Raw genomic sequence first — 17,894 nt, forward strand, 5'->3', positions numbered from 1 at the left:
CTGATAGAGGACACTACTTTTTAAAAAGGTAATTACGATTGCCCACAATACCTGGTACCTTACAAGGTCGAAGGATGAATAAGTGTTTTTGCTAGAGGTACGTGCACAGCACCGCAGAGCAGGAGGGAGCTCCTACCCAGCCTGATGTGGAAATGAACTAAGGTAGGAAGAAGCCAGGACGGGGTGGAAGAATTTCCAGGTAAAGGGACAGGGAGCAAAGGCACCGAGGTGTCAACATAGTGCTTTTGGGGGTATCACAAGCAGCTCACTGGTCTAGTGCAAGGAAAGCGTCTTCAAGGCATGTCTGGGGCTGGCTTGCCCTTGGCACAGCCAGCCTCGGAAGGCTTTAACCAGCGTAGCAACGTGGTCAATATTTGCTATTTAGATGAATCACTGGCAGCTGGGCACAGGATGAAATGGAGACCAGTAGGGATAGTGAGACCAGTTGAAAGCACACTAAACACCTTAGGCTGCTATAACATTAAGCCAGAGGGGTATTCAAAACAATGTGATAGCATGATAGGTCAAAGCCAAGCTCTGGAGCACATGCGAGGGGACAGTTGGTGTTTGTACCCTACTGCAAAATTCTAAGGCTGGGATACGCCTTAACCCAGATATCCAAATTCCCAAAGCACGGGAAAGATCCGGTTGGCAACGAGACTCAGGAAAGATGTTTTTCTAAATTCGAAGAACAGGTAAACGTGAACTTACTTTGCCTCTTTTAAAAAACTCCCCTTTTTTGGTAGTAAAAGGGAATGAAGGTGGCACATAGGGATTTAAAAGAATCACAAAGAATCAAGTCAGATCTTATAAATGTTAGGTTGATTTATAAGAGCTGCTCTGGGCGGTTAACACAGTTTGTTTACAATGAGTAGTTATCTAACTCTGAACATACTGTATGTACATGGCAATTAGAAGTTGTCATGGGAAGAAAAAACCATAGCCCGCCTGCTGCAGCCAACACAAAAACAGCCAGAAACACTAGGGGAAACGTAGGGACAAAGGTGGGGTTTGTTTTTATTATAAAAGAAAAAAAAAAAAACTCTTCAGGAATCTTAACAAAGGAAGGGAATATTTCACACTCAGAGAATAGACACCAGGACACAAAATTACAAGTGTTTTGACTCCAGACCTGTCCTCATCTCCTCCAACAGCAGACATGGGAAGGAGACAGCTGAAGCAAACAAGCAATTCTGCAAAACAAAGACTTAGAAACCCTACAAATATGATTAAAATCTAAACTTCTGTTTTGCTTTAAAAAAAAATTTTTTTTTTAATATATCAAAAGGCCTGCTTTAGTGACATGCTAGTCCCACCAGAAAATAACCCCCAAAGCCCCTTGTCAGTAACATGCTCAAGTTGACCAGCCAACTCATATTTCCAAACCCCTGTGTGTACACGTACGTGTGTGTCTTTTGAACCGTGTGTGTCTTTTGAACCGAAGCCCCAGGGCTCAGGTGACTGCTGCTGCTTCCGAGGGCTGCCACAGCCAACCTGTGTCAGCCTCCCCAGAAGGGTGAGCAGGGCAGAGAAGCCCTGAAGCGGTAGTGAGGGGATAAGAGCCCAGCAGCCAACTTGTCAAGCACCCCCCCACCACCCCACCACCCCCCGCAAAAGGAGACCCTTATTCTTAACCAGACTACTCAACTCAAATTTGGCTCCCCGTGACCAGAATGGATTGTACTCCCTAAGGAGAAAACACACATTTATCTGCACACCCGTATATATAATTTTTTTGTTTTTACATTTAAATATAAAAATACTACTCTGCTTTGTGTTATAAATGGAGGAGCAAACAACACGGAACTTTCTTTTAAGGTAGGGCTATCCATCCATTTATGCTGAGCTTGTCAGGGCATTTAGCCCCAGGCAAGGGAAGCACCACACCAGGAGATCTAGGGCGTTTTCCTACCTGATTTCCCACCCTTCCTTCTCCCCTAATTCTCACTTTTAATAGAAAGTTGGTTATAACCTTTATAAGTCATGGAATTTCTCACCAAGAAAGGGAAATCCTAACGTTACCACAGAATCAAGCCCCCTGCCCCCGACTCAGCTACCACGCAGAGAAAGTCCTCCCCCTCCCTTCACAAATACTATGCTCTCTGTCTGGATAGCTATGCTTATTGGACAAACACACCTGATTAAATGGAAGCAGTGGTTATGTTTCCCCAACCCCGCCCTGACTAACGCACTAGAAAGCTTCAGTGATAGGAAAAAAAAATGGGGGGGGGTAGGTGGGTGTGAAGAGATTAAGAACTTGACCCCTCTATCCTGGCCAAAGAAAGCAAGAGTGAGGAATTAAAAAAAGACCATGATATCCCACCCTTTGAGTTAACAGCTATTATGACAGGTGAGAGGGGCGAGAGTGGGAGCAGGATGTAGGATTAGGAGGGGTTTTGACGGCTGCAAGTCTAGTCCACTTAGTTTTTGTACTGGAAGGGCTCGTCGCCAGTTTCGTTGAGAAGACACGTGCGGATGAGGGCTTCCGTCACCGCAAAGGGGTCACAGTTGGCAGAGGGGCGACGGTCTTCAAAGTAACCCTTCTTCTCCTGGCCGACAGTCCGGGGAATGCGGATGCTAGCGCCGCGGTTGGCCACACCGGCAGAGAAGTCGTTGATGTTGGAGGTTTCGTGGAATCCAGTGAGGCGCCGGGCGTTGTCCAGGCCCCCCTTGGGATCGTAGGCTCGGATGTGGTACTGGTGTCGCTTGCTTAGTTTCTCAATGGCCTCCTCGATGTACCTGGAGGAGACAGTTAAGGTGAGGGTCCAACCTGCCACCAGGAAACCCGCCCTTCAAGGGCAGAGGAGCAGGTGTGGATCCAAGAATGGAGTGACTCATCTCCCAGAGACTGTTTTCCAGGGTCTAATTCACCAAAACATGGCCCCAGGAGAACAAATTCTCCACAAGGGCAGCACTTTGCCTTGTAACCTGTGTCTCTTAGTGCTCAGAAGAGTGCTAGACATGCAGTAGATGGCATTTGTTGAATGAAAAGACCCCAATCAAGGACTTTCTTTCTCCCACCCGCAGGCATTAAATTCATTCATAAGCCTGTACTGTTAACTAATTTAGTTCTTACTAAAGACTTTCAAATGCATTCATCTGTGTCAACTTTCCCCTATCACCATCCTTGAATCCTACTCCTAGAGTATTTTTTGGGTACTTTTCAAATAGAGACAAAATGACAGGATCAGAAGACAATTTTTGAAGCCAAGGGCTAAGGTACGAACTGAGAAGGCGGCTTACTCATCCCCAATACATCAAACCCTTGGCAAGTATTCTTGCAAAGAGAGTGAAACAGCCCCAGCAGGAGGCGGCACTCACTTCAGACCATTCTCCTCTCGCATGGCCTTGGTGCTGAAGTTGGTGTGGCAGCCGGCACCGTTCCAGTTCCCAGGAATGGGCTTAGGATCAAAGGTGGCAATCACTCCGAAGTCTTCACACACACGATGCAAGATGAAGCGGGCCACCCAGAGATGATCTCCCATGTCGATTCCTTCACAGGGCCCTATCTGGAATTCCCACTAGAGAGAACGAGAAGACTGGCCTTTAAAGCAAAACCCACTGCTCACCCCAACCCAGAAGCTCTGACAGGTGCACCCTTCTCACCTCTACTCCAAGCCACCTTGAGGACTTCAGGTTAAGGAGCGGGGCCCCAGAGCAGCCCTTGCTAGCAAAAGCCCCCACTCGCCTCTAGGCGGGGAAGGTGATGGACTAGAGCCATTTACCTGGGCAGGCATGACCTCGGCATTCGTGCCCCCGATCTTGATGCCGGCATACAAGCAGGCCCGGTAGTGCGCCTCCACGATGTCCCTGCCATAGGCTTTGTCTGCTCCCACACCACAGTAGTAGGGACCTGCAGAGGCGTCAAGACGCAAGGTCAAGAGGCAGGACATCAAGAACATTCCTATCTATGTGAGATGCACGGTCCAAAGTCAGAAGTCAGAAAGCTCTCAACACTTGCTCTCTCTGGAATCACCATCCCTGCCTTCACCTGGAGGTGCAGGAGTGGAGTGCAGGGGGCCCTCCTGGCCACATTCTCAGTAGGGCCAAAGGTTTTCCCGCAAGGTTGTTGTCTCAACATCCACGTCTGGATTTGGGTATAGCACGAGGGCTCTCTCTCTTTACAGTATTATTTCAGCCAATCTCAGGAATACTCCCCTAGCGTTTTGATCCACAAGGATTCACTCCCATCTCTGGAGAAAGAGACTTTCCTTGCTAATTAAGCACTTGGGGAGGAGCAAGATTCACCCCTCACCAAGGGGACTTACCTTGGGGCCCAGGGAAGCCGTTGGAAGGCCAACCAAAGGGATGCCCATCTGTGCCCATGAGAGTATATTCCTGCTCCATTCCAAACCAGGGGCGCTGGTTGCTCACCATGTCCATTATCCGTTTACAGGTGTGCCTTAAATTGGTCTCTAGGAAAAAGAGTCAACACACTATTAGAGACATATGGACAAATGTACCGAATCCCTGCGTTGACGGGAAATAGTCCTTGGGCTCCAGGTACTTGAGATGTTGATTATAAGCTGAATTGACCCAGTGTTAACCTTTCTGTGCCCCGGTTGGTGTAAAAGGGGACGATAAGAGAAGCTATGATTATATATCTGCAGAGAGACTCTCAAAAGGCTTTATTTATAACTAAACTGGGTTACAACAAAGTCACATGGGAGTGGATCCAGAACAGAGCAAGTTTTCACCTTATCTGCAAGCTGGCTCCTTCCCAAATACCAAATGTCAGGCACTTAAACCCTCTATTCACAAAAGAACTGTTTCTAGCTGTCAGACTTATTCCTAGTTTCTCAAACATTTAGAGCCAAATCTACAATTTTTATTGAGAGAATCATTTGCCTATAAAGAGCCTTACATTCCAGGTGAGCAGATAAAGTGCTAAGTTCTATAGTATTGGTTAGTACAAAAAAATAAAAATAAAATAAAATGCGACAAGCTCAACTGGGAACAATTTCTAACCCAGAACAGAACTTTATAGACTCATGGCTGTTTCACTATGTCCCAGGAACCATTTTAAGACCTCTACGTTACATCAAAGAAAACCCCCAACTTCGTCTTCCTAACAGCCCTGAGGTGGGTATTACGAGTCTCCGTTTTTACAAATGAGAAAATGAGGCTCAGAGATGGTAGGTAGCCTGCCCAGGGTACAGCACAAGCAGCAAAGTCAGGAAACCCTGCTTGTCGACTTCAGAGCTCAGGCCCTTTACCACAATTTGATAATACCTCTCAAAACAAAGACAAGTAAGGTCCAGAGTCACTAAGTGACTTGCCAAAAAGTCTCACTGGCTGAGTGTGGCAAGAGACTTCATGGAAGTACTCCAGCTGAGCTTAAAAAGGTGACTGGTGGAGAACTGGGAGCAATGGGTATGCCAGACAAAAACCAAAGGTGCAGTTACAGCAAACCTCAAGGCAAACGTATGTTATCAGTGAACCAAGATGCTCTTATTTTAGTCAGTGGACAGAGAAAGAAAACAAGCTCTCTGGAATGAAAAGGCAACCGATATTTAACATACAATTCTTCTCAATCATTTGCACATATTAACTCAATTAATCCTCTAAACAACTTTATGAGACGGATTTCATTATTTTCCCCATTTTAAAATCGGGGAAGTGAAAAGTATAGGGGAAAAATAACTTGTCGAAGTTCATACCAAGTAAGTGACAGATCTAGAACTCAAACCCAACATTCTAACTTCAGAATCCGTGTTCTTAAAATCTACAGGCAGGAGAACTGTGACATGCAGCACTCCCTCGGCAAACAGATTTAGAAGAATCCAATGTCGTTTTATGGAACCAACAATGGGAGGATGGACCATACAACCTCTCTGAACAAGGAAGTTCAGGACGGAGAGGTCCATGTCCAATCCTTCAGACTTCTAAGACAGTTCTGAGATAAGCTCGTCTTTCCAATACCGATTTTGGAATATCCTCTCCCGCCCACCTTTACAATTCATGGATTGGGGTGGGGTATCCATACCTATCCTATACACACCTGCAGGCTTTCGGTTGTACTTGAAGACTTCACAGAACACCAGCTTGTTGGGGTCCTTGCGGAAAGGGTCCCGAAACATGGCAGCAGGGACGAGATACATGTCACTGTTGGAGCCTTCGGATTGAAAAGTACTAGAGCCATCAAAATTCCACTCCGGCAACTCTGGGGTAAAAAGAGAGGGGAAAATTATAGTTAAAATGCACAGGAACTTTTCAGGTCTTCACAAGATCTATACTCTCTTGTCCAGAAAGCCAGTGAGGCACGCATGACTGCCACTATTAACATGCAAACCCTGAGGTTCGCAGGTAGCCCTAGAGTCCTTCCTATCTGAGTTCCAAGTAAGACCATTGCATCACTTTCTTAAAAGAAGTAACAGTCACAAGAACAACCTAAGAATGACGTTTCCTCCGTAAATAAGTCTACTGGACACCAAGGAGACAAACTGGATTTCACCAGTCAGTCAGTCAGTCCTCATTTAAAGTATTGAAATAGGAGAAATAAAGATTCTCTGACAGCCAACTGTGTTGCTTCTTTCTCTAATTCCTCCCCCCACTGTGTGACGGACTGTCCTAGTTCAAGTGGTGTCCTTATTTTAACAGATGAGGAAACAGACACTAGCTGGATGACTTATTCAATGGTGGTGCTCCCATGTCACTTATCCACACTATGTTTTAAAGGCCAGTTCCTTCATCACTCCAGTTGACTATGAGTTCTCCGAAGGCAGAGACCAGACTCTCATCTTGTATTCCCAGGGCCTATCCAATACCTGCCACATAGAAGGTGCACAGTATATGCTTTATATTACAGTCATTCATTCATTTGCTCAAATGTGAACATTATCAGAAGAGTAACCTAACCTAAAAGCAGGTAAAAGATGATGGACCACGGTCCCTTTCCAGAAGGAGAGTGGCTATGGTTTGTTCTAGACCAAAAGAATGAAGTTGTCACAACTCATATAATAGCTCCTGTGGGATAAGCAATCAGCCAGTTTAAGAATTTCCAGAAATGGCATCAACTAAAAACTAATGAGGGCTGGTCCTAGAGACCACTTTAGGGTGTTTGTTTTGCATGTAGAACCTCAGTGACTCATGAGTCTGAAACAGCATTCAAAGAGTTTGTAAAGTAGATGGCATAGTCAGGTTAGAGCGGTGGTTTTCAAACTGGGTTCCTGGCGGTACCTTAGGGCCAATTAAGTAGGACTGCCCAAGTCAACAAAGCTTCCAACCCCTCTCTCCCCCCAGACTTAGTCTCTTTCCCTTCAATATACTGGCTTCCACGCAAGATGTCATTTAAATGAAGGGGTCCATTGCTGTTATGCTTGGAGGCAGTGTAGGAGCTTAATGTTGGTTGAATGAAGTCTGAAAAGTCCCGCCTTCGAAAAGCTTTACAAACAGAGGCCAAATCTAGTGGCTTGGTCTCAGGCTGCCGCCCACCCTCACGCTGCTCCCACCCAGCTCAGCCTCTCACCTTCTATACACTTGGGCTCACAGTCGAGGGTCCGGGTCTTGCAGCGCAGTCCTTCTCCAGTACCGTCAATCCAGATATACATAGCTTGGACTTTCTCACCCTGAGGCAGGGACATGTACACCTGCTTGATGCCTTTGTTCAAGTGGGAGCTCGCCGAGGTGGCCATGGTGGAAGGTGTTCTGGAGAGAGACAAAATAAAATAAAATAAAATAAAAACACCAACTCCAAACAGATCCTCTGACGCAATAAGGACAATTAAATCAAGAAGCAGCGGGAGTGGTGGCCCCTCCCTTTGGAAGTCACACACTCAAAAGTACAGTACGTTTATTTAACTTGCTTTCAGGGAGATTAAACTTTTATACTAGACAAAAGTCTCCTTATAAGCTTCCTCAAGCCAGAATCTAAACTTGTGAGCACTAAGCTCTACTTTTTGCAGTTTATCAGAGGTAGAGGAATTGTTTCATTTTTCACACTAAGATACTAGAGGGAGAAAAAAAAACCCCAAACACAATGAAGATACAAAAGTTCTGAAACAGAAAGTCTGCAGAACAGACATTGTCTCCAAGTAAAACCCAGCCACAGAAAGGCTTGGCTGCTACGATCTCTGGGTTAAGTCTTCCCTTTTCCTCACACCCCAGAGGATATCTTAGTAAAAAGGCCTTTTGAAGATTCCTCCACTCTTCCAAAAAACAAACACCTCCCCCCGCCCCATTTAGTTGGTAGGATGAAACAAGTGGGCTAGCTAGAAGGTTTAAGAGGCTGGTGGCTTCCTAAAAGAACAGCAGTTATTGCAATTACCAAGATGTAAAAATAGCCAATCCAAGTTGGATCCTAAGATACACGCTGGCATAATTTGCATCAGTCTGAGGCAAAGTTCTCACTTCAGAGAGGAGATTTAAGTTTGACCAGATTCTTCCACCAGAGAACTTTTCAAGTAATTAAGAAATCCCCACTTCTAAATCAAAAAGCTCTGGGGTTTCAGAAGCTGAGGCATGCTAAAAACTGCGAGCCTCCACCGCAAAACCCCTGAAAGAAGAGACACTGAAGCCACAAAACCAAAGCTCAACATTAAGAGGAAACGTCCTACCCCTCCCTCTGCTGTCGACAGCCCAGGGTGGCTGGAAAGGGAACACACTGTTCTCCTCCAATGACTTGGGTAACTTTCTGAAGTACAGTGGCAGAGTTTCTATGGGCAACCGTCCATGTTTGCCCAGCTGAAAACATAACTGCTTCTCCCTCCAACAGCCTCCCACTCCCCCCCCCACAAAAGAGGAGAAGCTGTCTGTCAAGCAGTGTTAGCAGACAACCACTAACTTTGCCTACTTCCTCTAGAAGACTTGGTCAGTCAAATCCCACCCCCGACGCCCATCCTGCCTTTAAAAGCCAGAGGGAGCAATCCCTGACCCTTTCAGCTCCCACTAAAAGCTATAACTCGGTCTCTGGCTTTCGTCCCCAACCTGTTACACCTCCAATTTCAAACCACGCTGTCTCTCTTTAAGCCTCGGATCCTGCTCTTTTTGGTGACGAGTTGCATGCCAACAGCCCGGTCTACTATATCAACTGGTGCCGCCGAGGTGCCAAGATTACGTGGTGGGTGCTGGGAGGGATGGGATTCTGCAGTTTTTAGCTGTTTCTGCAGCTGCAGTGGGAGCCGGGGTCCTCATCCCTGCTCCTCACTCACCCCAGCCACATAAGGTCAACGGTATCGATGCCCTCCTTAGCCTTTCTCCTTTTGGAGTAGCGTTCGCGCCTCTCGTGGGTCTCCGGCTCTCGCTGGTCCAGGCACCGGAGCTTTCTGGGCGAGGGAGACGGAGAGGGAGAGGGAGTCGGAGAGCGGTCGGGATCGGACCGGGACGAGCAGGAATGCGAAGGCTGGTGGATCAACGTCTCGATCTTGACTCGCGGTTTCTCTCTGGCGTTCACTGAGTAGGCGACGAAGCCGAAGCAGTTGGAGAGGGACCCCGAGGACCGAGACTCTAGGTCGTCATCTTCGTTCGTGGTCTTCTTCACGGATTTGCGGCCAGGGGAGGATCCCCGCTTCCCGCCCCCGGGGTGGTTGGGATAATCCACTTTGAGAGCAGCCCTTTCCCACAGAAAGGTCCCGAAAGTCGGCGCCCCGCCCCTTGGGCCCCCGTCTGGATCTCAGGGCCTAGCCGAGGGGGGCCATCCCTCTCCAAGGCCAGGGCTAGGAGGAGCGGGGGATGGGGACATCCGCCGGAGGGACAGCGTGCCGCTGCTGCCCCTGTCCGGCCGGCCAGGCCTCTCCACCCGCCGCGCCCGCAGGCCATGCCGCATCCCGGGCTCCCCATTGTTCAGTCACAGGGGTAGGCCCCCGGGAGCCCGCGGCGGGAGCGGGCCGCACCACAGACGCTCACAGCCCCTCGCCTCCGCGCAGGCGGCTAACCGCGACGACCGCCCCAGGGCCCGCCTCCGCGGAGGAAGAGAGCGAGGCTCCAGCAGGGGACCACTCCATCCACCACGCACACCACACGGCCGAGCCGGGGGCGCCGGGCCCGGGCAGTGGCTCCACAGCTCGCCCTGCCGAGCGACCTCCAGGGGCGGCGCTTAGGACCGCAAGCAGCTGAAGGAAGATCAAAACAACTCCCCGCCCTTCTCGAAGCCCTGGCGACTCGCGCGCCCCGCCATCGCCGACCCAGACCCGCCGGGAGGCAGGGGCGGCGGGAGCAAGCGGGAGGGCCCGCAGGCCGGGCGCAGAGTAGAGGCAGGAGGTGGGAAGGGGCCGAGCCGAGCTCAGCCGATCGGTCAGAGCGCGGCGGCTCGGGAGGCGGCGAGGGCGGCGCGCGACACTTCCGAGCCCCCCGGGCCGGCCAGGCGCTTACCTGGGCGGTGAGCAGGCGGCAGGGTGGGCAGGCCGCGAGAGCGAGGTGCGGAGAGGAGAGGCGAGGAGGCCGGAAGAGCTCCTTATACAGCCGGCTCTTCTCCCATTCTCGGCTCTGCAAGGCCGTCTGCGGCCCCGGACGCTTTATCGGCAGCCGGGGCCGCCCCCGGAGCCCTGATTGGCTCCCAGAGGCCCAGAGCCCGGGCGGATCAGCTGATGCGCGTCCCGGCACCGCGGCCATTGGGCGAGCCGTCGAGCGGGCGCCGCCGGGGTGGGGGCGAGCCGGCCCGGGAAAGAAAGAAAGGGAAAGGGCGGTGGGGGAAGGGGGTGTGGGGGAGGGGAGCGAGGAAGGGCGGGGCGGGGCGGGGCGGCGGCGGCGGCGGCGGCGGGCCCAGTGCCTGCCGGGAAGGACCCCGCCGGCCCGGGCTGCCGCGCAGCGCTGCGGCGCCCCCGCCTGCCTGGCCTGGGGCCGGCCCCGCAGCCCACTGCTGCCTTCAGGTCGGATATTTTGCGGGAGAGTTCTCTCTTTTACTAGATCACACTGCACGCCCCAGAGCTCCCAGAGGAAATTCTGACCCACGGGCACCCACTTTTGCCTTTTGTTGTTAGAGAACCCACGGCCCCCTTTCCCGGCCCTCGGGTCAAGTTTGTGAGGGAGCTCGCGGGGCGGGGGAAGCCCTGGGCTCGCCGCAGCCGTGGCCAGGCGTCGGAGGGGGCGGCGCAGAGAGGGGGCTGCCGGAGGTAGGCCTGGAAGAGCCCCCTCCCCGGCTCTCTCGGCGGGTTTGGGGATGTGAACAGAAGTCTAGGATCTCACATTGGTAGTGAAAGTGCTGTGTTTTGTCTCATTCCACAGAAGGGATCCTGGCGGGCGGAGACACAAAAGTCGGGAGACCTGATTCTGCCTCTGCCACACCTGAGGCAACTCTCGCAGCCTCTCTGGGCCCAAGTTCCCTCATCTATAAATAATGCGGGACTTCCCTTGGTGCAGTGGTTAAGAATCCGCCTGCCAATGCAGCGGACACGGGTTCAAGCCCTGGTCCGGGAAGATACCACATGCCGCGGAGCAACTAAGCCCGTGCGCCACAACTACTGAGCCTGCGCTCTAGAGCCCATGAGCCACAGCTACTGAGCCCGTGAGCCACAACTACTGAAGACCACGCGCCTAGAGCCCGTACTCTGCAATAAGAGAAGCCACCGCAATGAGAAGCCTGCGCACTGCACCTAAGAGTAACCCCCGCTCCCTGCAACTAGAGAAAGCCCGTGCACAGCAACGAAGACCCAACACAGCCAAAAATAAATAAAATAAAATAAATTAATTTAAAAAAATAAAATAAATAGAGCGGTTCAAGAAAGGACCTTAAGAGTCGCCCATCAGATTTGAAGTTCTGTTCAATAAAGCGGTTCAAGAAAGGAACTTAAGAGTCGCCCATCAGATTTGAAATAATGTGTGCAAACTGTTTCCCGAGGGCAGCTGAAAGGAAGGTGAAGTCTTGGCGTCTCCCCTTTGAAGCTCAGGGTATGTCAAAAATTGAGAATTCCTGAAACGAATTCTGTCTGTTTTTGTTTGTCAAGTAATTTATTGCACGTTTTTGTAATATGGAAAATGAGAATCAGTACACCTTCCTCCTCTCTCCTCATAGCCTTGCTGTGATAGTTGAGAAAACGTGTATGTGAACACAATCTTGAAGTGGATGCTTGTCAACAGATACACAATAATTATATATATGTATATATATATACATATATATGTATATATATATGCTGTGTATACACATCATACACAACACACACGTGAATATAATGTTTTCATTGCTACCAGTGCTATTACTTGATCATACTATTTCTATTGCCTGAATCCATCTGATGGTGTCTAGCCTTTATTTCTTCTTTCAAGAGCCCCAGTATTTGAGACTTTGAGGTTTTCTGTTTGAAGACTAAGAAGTCATGTTTCCAGGGCCTTTGGAAGAGGAAGGGAAGAAGTTTGCTCTTCTGGTTATTTTTTGTACCACAAATATGGAAAAGAAATGTTGCCTGTGACCACACACACATAACTTGGCTTCTTTGGTCAACATCCCTTCCCTGTGAGAGTGTGTCTAACACTGTAGTGATTTAAAATGAGAGATGCAAGATTCATCTCAAACAGGGGCTTTTGGTATGTTTCAGACAGGTAACACTGTGGACCAGGTAAGTCGCCTTGCAAGTGTAAGGGATTCCATCCTTTGTGTGATCCTTCGATATGATGGTTAAAAGCTGGGCTTCAGTTCAGGCAACGCAGGTTCAGATCTGGGCTTTACTTCTTACCAGCTTTGCGTTGGGGTAGATACTTAGCCCTAAAGTCTCAGATTCCTTGCCTCCAAAATAAGAATAACAGCTACCTTATATATTGTAAGGATTAATTGTGATGGCACATGCATATAGTAAATTTTTAGAAAAGAGCAATAATAATTATTATAGGCCAAGATAATCTGATGGGATTGGATTATTTCTTTCCCCACCAAAACCTGTGAAGTACAACTTTCTAACTTCATGTAATGCTCCACCATTGGTTTTATGAGAGTGGGCTTAGACCTGGTAACAAAGTGAGCTGTCTTCATTCCATTTCTTTCTGTGAGGTCTTGAGTTTAAATTGTTGAGGAGGGGGCATGAGGGAGGGGAAAGGTCATGTTCTTGTTTTTAAAAATGTTAACTTCCAGTTGCCAAACTGCCAGAAGTGAGCCAGAGCTTTTTACTGTACTCGTCACCACCAGCACCCGAGGTGGGGATGGCCCACAGAATAGAAAATGGAAAAGTAAGAAGCATGTGCAGTTCTTAAAGCTTCTAGTCTGTGAGTGCCTGCTGCCCTTGCTGGTGTCTTAACCTCCCTGAGCAGCTTATTCATCTTAGTGTCCCCCAGTAGTGTCCAGGGTGAGTGGTCAATAACCGATGTTTGTTGACCACACAGAAATGACAGCGGCACCATCAAGAGAACATGTGCTTTGAGCTGCTTTTCCAAGAATGGAAATGGATTTGCTTTGATCCATTCATGTGACGGGGGCATACTTTGTGAGGGTTAGGAAGGTAATACATGACTACTGAGTTTTTCAGGCAGAACAAGAGGCCTTGTCCCCCTTAGTCAGCCCCATACTTACTTAACCCAACCGAATTAGGGCCCAAATGAGTCCAGTGATTGTTCAGGGAACTTTAAAAGAGTATGAGGGAAGAAAAAGCAGAAGAAAGTCCTTAAACTAGCTGGTTCGCCCCCAGAAACCCAGACTGTACTTTTAGAGAAGTTAGAAGTAGAATGGACTGTTTGATCCTGTTTGACTTTGCTGTGTCTGCTGCCCTTTGTTCTCTTTCTCCTTCTTCCCTAAATTGCTACCCGCCCCCATTCTCCACTCGCTCCCTAAAAAGCATTAGAGCACTTGAACGGATGAACTCTTCTGCCTCCTGGTACACCCAGTATCAAAGCACACAGGGAATTCTGTTACATGTGCTTTGAAGTCAGGTTTTTCTCTCTTAGAATAGAGCAGCTGTGTCCAAGGGGTGGGTGGAGTGGGAGAGAAATATCACAGGTGAAAATTTGGTTCCAAATCTGCAGAAATGACTGGGGACTAAAAAAAAGCATTTCTTCAGTGTTGTTCTGCTGCTTGAAATAAAGGCCTTGTCTTGTGTGGGCTTTACCTGTGAGTTCTCTCAATTTCTTTCTCTCTCTTTCAAAGGACCCATTCTCACTCTGCAGGTTGTTAAGCCCTTAATCTAGTGATCTGAGCATGCCTTCCCAGGACCTGTGTGGTTGGTTGCCTTGCACTCATTAGAGACAAGATTTGGGGTAAGGCTCAAACGTACTCAAACCTTCAACCAGAACATGTAGTTTGGGAAATGGAATTTTTCCAACATTTGAATGATTTCAGTAGGCATTGAACAAAACCCTTAACTTAGGCTAAAGAGACGTAGCTGAGACTCAGGCTCGAGGAACACCCTGGAAACCCAACCCAGAATTATAATTTTTTTTTTTAATAAACCAACGCCAGTTCTTTCCAAAAGAATAGACCATTGTATGTCTTAAAGCAAAACAAAAGAAAAAGAAACAGCCTTGGAAGCTGATGTCATTACTCTTAAAGCACATTTTGGGGAAAAGCTGCAATTGACCAAGCTTTCAAATTTCACAGTACACAATTAAAGAAGGAAAGACCAGGTTTTACATCAATTTGGTATCTAACACTGAACCCAGAGGAATTGTTCTTTATATCTTTTCTGATTGTTTGATATTCTTAAGCTCAGGTTAGGAAATTAGAAATTCAAGTCTCAGCAATTTTTTTTTTTTGTCTGATTTGAGTTTTGTTGAAGGCCCCTGGAAACCATTCAAATATAGAGAACACTTCGTTTCCCAGCCTACACCTTATGATTGAAGGTTTGGGTCTGAGCCCTACCCCAAATCTTGTCTCTAATAGGAAACTGCTTGGAGAGTTGGGAGGAATTAAGTTCATCTTAGCTAACGACATGGTAAAATAAGTGCTACTGAGAAAATTACAGCTGTACAATTCTAGAATTAACCTTCAAATCATTCTAGCTGACCAGTGAGGAAGCTGAGGACTTGCTCACTTGCAGTAGCTAGCTGGACTCAACCTTAGTGCAGTATTTCACAGGCTAATATGCTTCCAAGGTGCAATTCCCTTGAGAGCCTTTTTCTGTTTCCCTTCCTTCAGCCTTCTCAGGCTGTGGATGATGCATTCCTGGGCCACCACCTCTAAACTCTGAAATCCCTACTGTACCCACTAAGGAAAGTACCCAGTCCAGAAACCAACTTGTTTACCTCTGAATCCTGCATTGTGGCTTACCCAGTGCCTTACATACAGTGGCCATTCAATATATTCTTTGTGAATAACTAGATTACCAGGGGAAAAATTGCTGTATGACAGGTTCTTTTTAAAGGAATTTTTGGAGATCATTTTGTGTATTTAATAATCTGTTTCGTTGTTTTGTGAATCTGGGAACTTCATAGATAAATTTTCTTCCTATTCTCAAGGTATGTATGGATTTATCTTTGTTCTCTAGATTGATTGGAACATTATTGAAGCTTATTTAGAAGTTTAGGAAATTTAGCATTGTGGTCAAAAACTGACTCGGATCAGAGTGTGTCCTTTAGTTGGTACTTTTCCCAAAGATATCCTCAGCTGGATCCACAGCCCATCCTCCCTCACTCCTATCCCATTAGTTGATTTGAATCATTGTTTATTTCACATTTCCACGCCAAATTTTAGCGGGAAGCAAATAGCGCTTGGGTACATTTTCTGGATACTTGGACAATACGTAAACTTGGCTCTATATTTTTCCTGACCTCCTTTCCCCTCCCCCCACTTCTTTTGAACCGGTTCTTAGGAGACTTTTTACTGGGTTGGAGAGTGAGAGGCTTGGCTGGGGTGATGTGAATGTAGTGCCCTCTGGTGGAATTTTGTGAGAATTGCAAATTTCTCCCCCCAACCTTAAGAGTGTTTGGGAAGTCTTTCCTTGGCTGGCCTTCAAGGGGAGGGCTTCTCTGTTACATCTCAAATACTATAGTAAATTAATAGCATGCAAGTTTATTACCTATACTGGATATTTTAGAGATATTGTGTTGGGGATATCAATTGATTACTTGAGGTTTGTTTATCATTATAAAATTAGGCCTTAAATGACTAGAAATGGGCAGCTGGCAGCACCTGTGCTTTTTCATCATCTGCCACCAATGTGTATGAGAGGTAGAGAAAAAAGGAGTTCCCCCAACAAAGGTCATTGGAAAGAGTCTAGGAGCCAAGAATTCAGGGAAAATAGCAAGGATCAGAAAACTTGGTCACAAACAGTTGTTATCCTCAGCCCTCACTAGGATCTGAGCCCAGACATTTAAGACCCAGCTAGAAGTTGAGAGTCTGCCAGACTCTGCCTGCTCCACTTCCTGCAGCAATTTGTAGAGGGGTCCCGCGGTGCTCGTGTAACATGGAGCTTCTCTGGACCCCGTCAGCTTCCAGCTGGGACGGTAACAACAATGCCAAAAGTAAGAGACGCCGTAGGTTCCCAACAGGCACAAAGCATGGATCATCACATGCCAGCAGAAGAAGGTGGTGACAAACATGATGTCATTGATGTCATCGTCCTGCCACGGGTAGCCAGCGACTGGTTTGTACAGAATGAAGCCAGCCTGTACCAGCCAGGAGCCCATGATCTGAAACAGAAGGGTCTCGATCACCGAGAGTTGAAACGTGTCGGAAGCCCACAGCTGAACGGTCAACACCAGCATCAGCAGCAACACCACCAAGATGAGCAGAGAGTGAACCTGCAGCTCCACCCCTGCTGAGTCCTGAACATGTGACACCAACAACAGCAGGAGCACATAGAAAGTCAGCACCAGGGTCCCTTTTTCTAGGGGCACACAGCGCTGAGGCAGCGAGTTTTTGCCCACGACCTCTACACAGCCGTTGAGGGTGAGAAGGATGAACATGGTGACGTGCTGCCACTCTTTTGCCGTACATAAATCTTGGTGGCAGCTCCCTGTTCATCAGTATCACCCCGCATTAACGCAGCTGATCTCCTATGCTGTCAAGCCAGAGCCAGCCAGCGTCTTCAGCAAACCTCCGTAGGATATTTTCCACAGCCTGGCCCATCTCCCCTTATTCCTGGGAGGGGATGAAGGATACAGGAAAGAGTCACTGAATATCACAGCTTTGGAGACCACTACTGCTTGATACAGTCCATATGAGAGTAGAAACAGCCCTGGGTACACGTGACCGATAAAGAATCCCATTGAACTACAAATCATCCAATGAAGGTGAGAAGAGTAAAACCAAGGCACGTCCACACCTTCTGGGGCCACTTGAAGATCTGGACTTTGGAAAGAATTGCGTTCCACCAACTTTTATCATTTCGCCCCACCCACTGCTCCCCCACAGAGAGGAAGTGCTTCTTGAAACAAGCCTACGACTTTGGTGGTGTAAAGCCTCATTGTTCCATTCCATTCTGAGACATTGGGAACTAACTGGCTTCTGCCAAAGAAGAAAGCTGGTGAATGTGCCTTTAAGGGCACCCCTCTAGGGCCCTTGGGGTGCTCTGGTCATACTTGTCCCTTTCTCCTATGGCTTCCTTCCCCTGGTACTGCCCATCACTCAGAGAAGGATACAGAAGCATGGGATGGGGTTAGGGCTTGCCATGGTCTCCAGAGGAAGCCTGGGCACTCACAAATCCTCGCGTTTCCTTTGGTATCTCTCAGACATAACTTTGGCCTGATTGCAAAGTTTTCTTTCTGGACACATATATTTAAAAACATTTGGATATATGAGCATGTTTCGTACCTATCTGGCTTTTCTTCTTTCATAGACACGTTCTGAGGATCACCAAGAAAGCTCCCTTCCTCTCCTCCCCTTATCTTTTCACCTCCCCACCTTGGTCTCCCCACTTCAGCATTTCTACTGGCCACTAAATGGATCTGAAAAGCTAACTTTTGATACTGATTTTAGGAACAGTGGGTATTTTGTACTGTGTCAACCTAACTAAGCTTGAGCCATGTTTCCTAGAGTTACCTTCCCTATATGATTCCAGATTGAGTTGGCTGCAAGAGAAGTTTACGAGAGAATCTAA

The 17,894-nt window shown here is 48.0% G+C and overlaps 1 protein-coding gene and 1 pseudogene across 4 annotated transcripts; both read right to left on the reverse strand.

The window, feature by feature from the left end:
• Positions 1-803: 803 nt before the first annotated feature.
• Positions 804-10,459, reverse strand: GLUL (glutamate-ammonia ligase). 4 transcript variants are annotated; one of them, XM_036854469.1, is made up of 8 exons: positions 10,309-10,434; positions 9,150-9,263; positions 7,469-7,647; positions 6,002-6,163; positions 4,269-4,415; positions 3,726-3,853; positions 3,322-3,521; positions 804-2,739 (listed from the first exon to the last, which is right to left on the reverse strand). In XM_036854469.1, exons 2-8 carry the CDS (start codon positions 9,158-9,160, stop codon positions 2,421-2,423), a joined length of 1,146 nt encoding a protein of 381 aa, XP_036710364.1. In that variant the 5' UTR covers positions 9,161-9,263; positions 10,309-10,434; the 3' UTR covers positions 804-2,420. The 4 variants fall into 4 exon arrangements, with proteins under 4 accessions (XP_036710364.1, XP_036710357.1, XP_036710383.1 ...); XM_036854462.1 differs by having other exon boundaries at positions 5,987-6,163; XM_036854488.1 differs by lacking the exon at positions 9,150-9,263 and having other exon boundaries at positions 10,309-10,459.
• A 5,657-nt stretch (positions 10,460-16,116) lies between these two features.
• On the reverse strand, positions 16,117-17,064 carry LOC118880128 (annotated as a pseudogene).
• Between the last annotated feature and the right edge of the window lie 830 nt (positions 17,065-17,894).

Source organism: Balaenoptera musculus, chromosome 1, assembly GCF_009873245.2.
Source record: "Balaenoptera musculus isolate JJ_BM4_2016_0621 chromosome 1, mBalMus1.pri.v3, whole genome shotgun sequence".
Classification (NCBI taxonomy): domain Eukaryota; kingdom Metazoa; phylum Chordata; class Mammalia; order Artiodactyla; family Balaenopteridae; genus Balaenoptera; species Balaenoptera musculus.

Coding starts and splice junctions, on each gene's coding strand:
- GLUL (XM_036854462.1), bottom strand. Junction 3,522..3,725: donor CCGAGGTCATGCCTGCCCAG/GTAAATGGCTCT, acceptor CGTTCTCTCTAG/TGGGAATTCCAGATAGGGCC. Junction 2,740..3,321: donor CGAGAGGAGAATGGTCTGAA/GTGAGTGCCGCC, acceptor TGTCTCCTCCAG/GTACATCGAGGAGGCCATTG.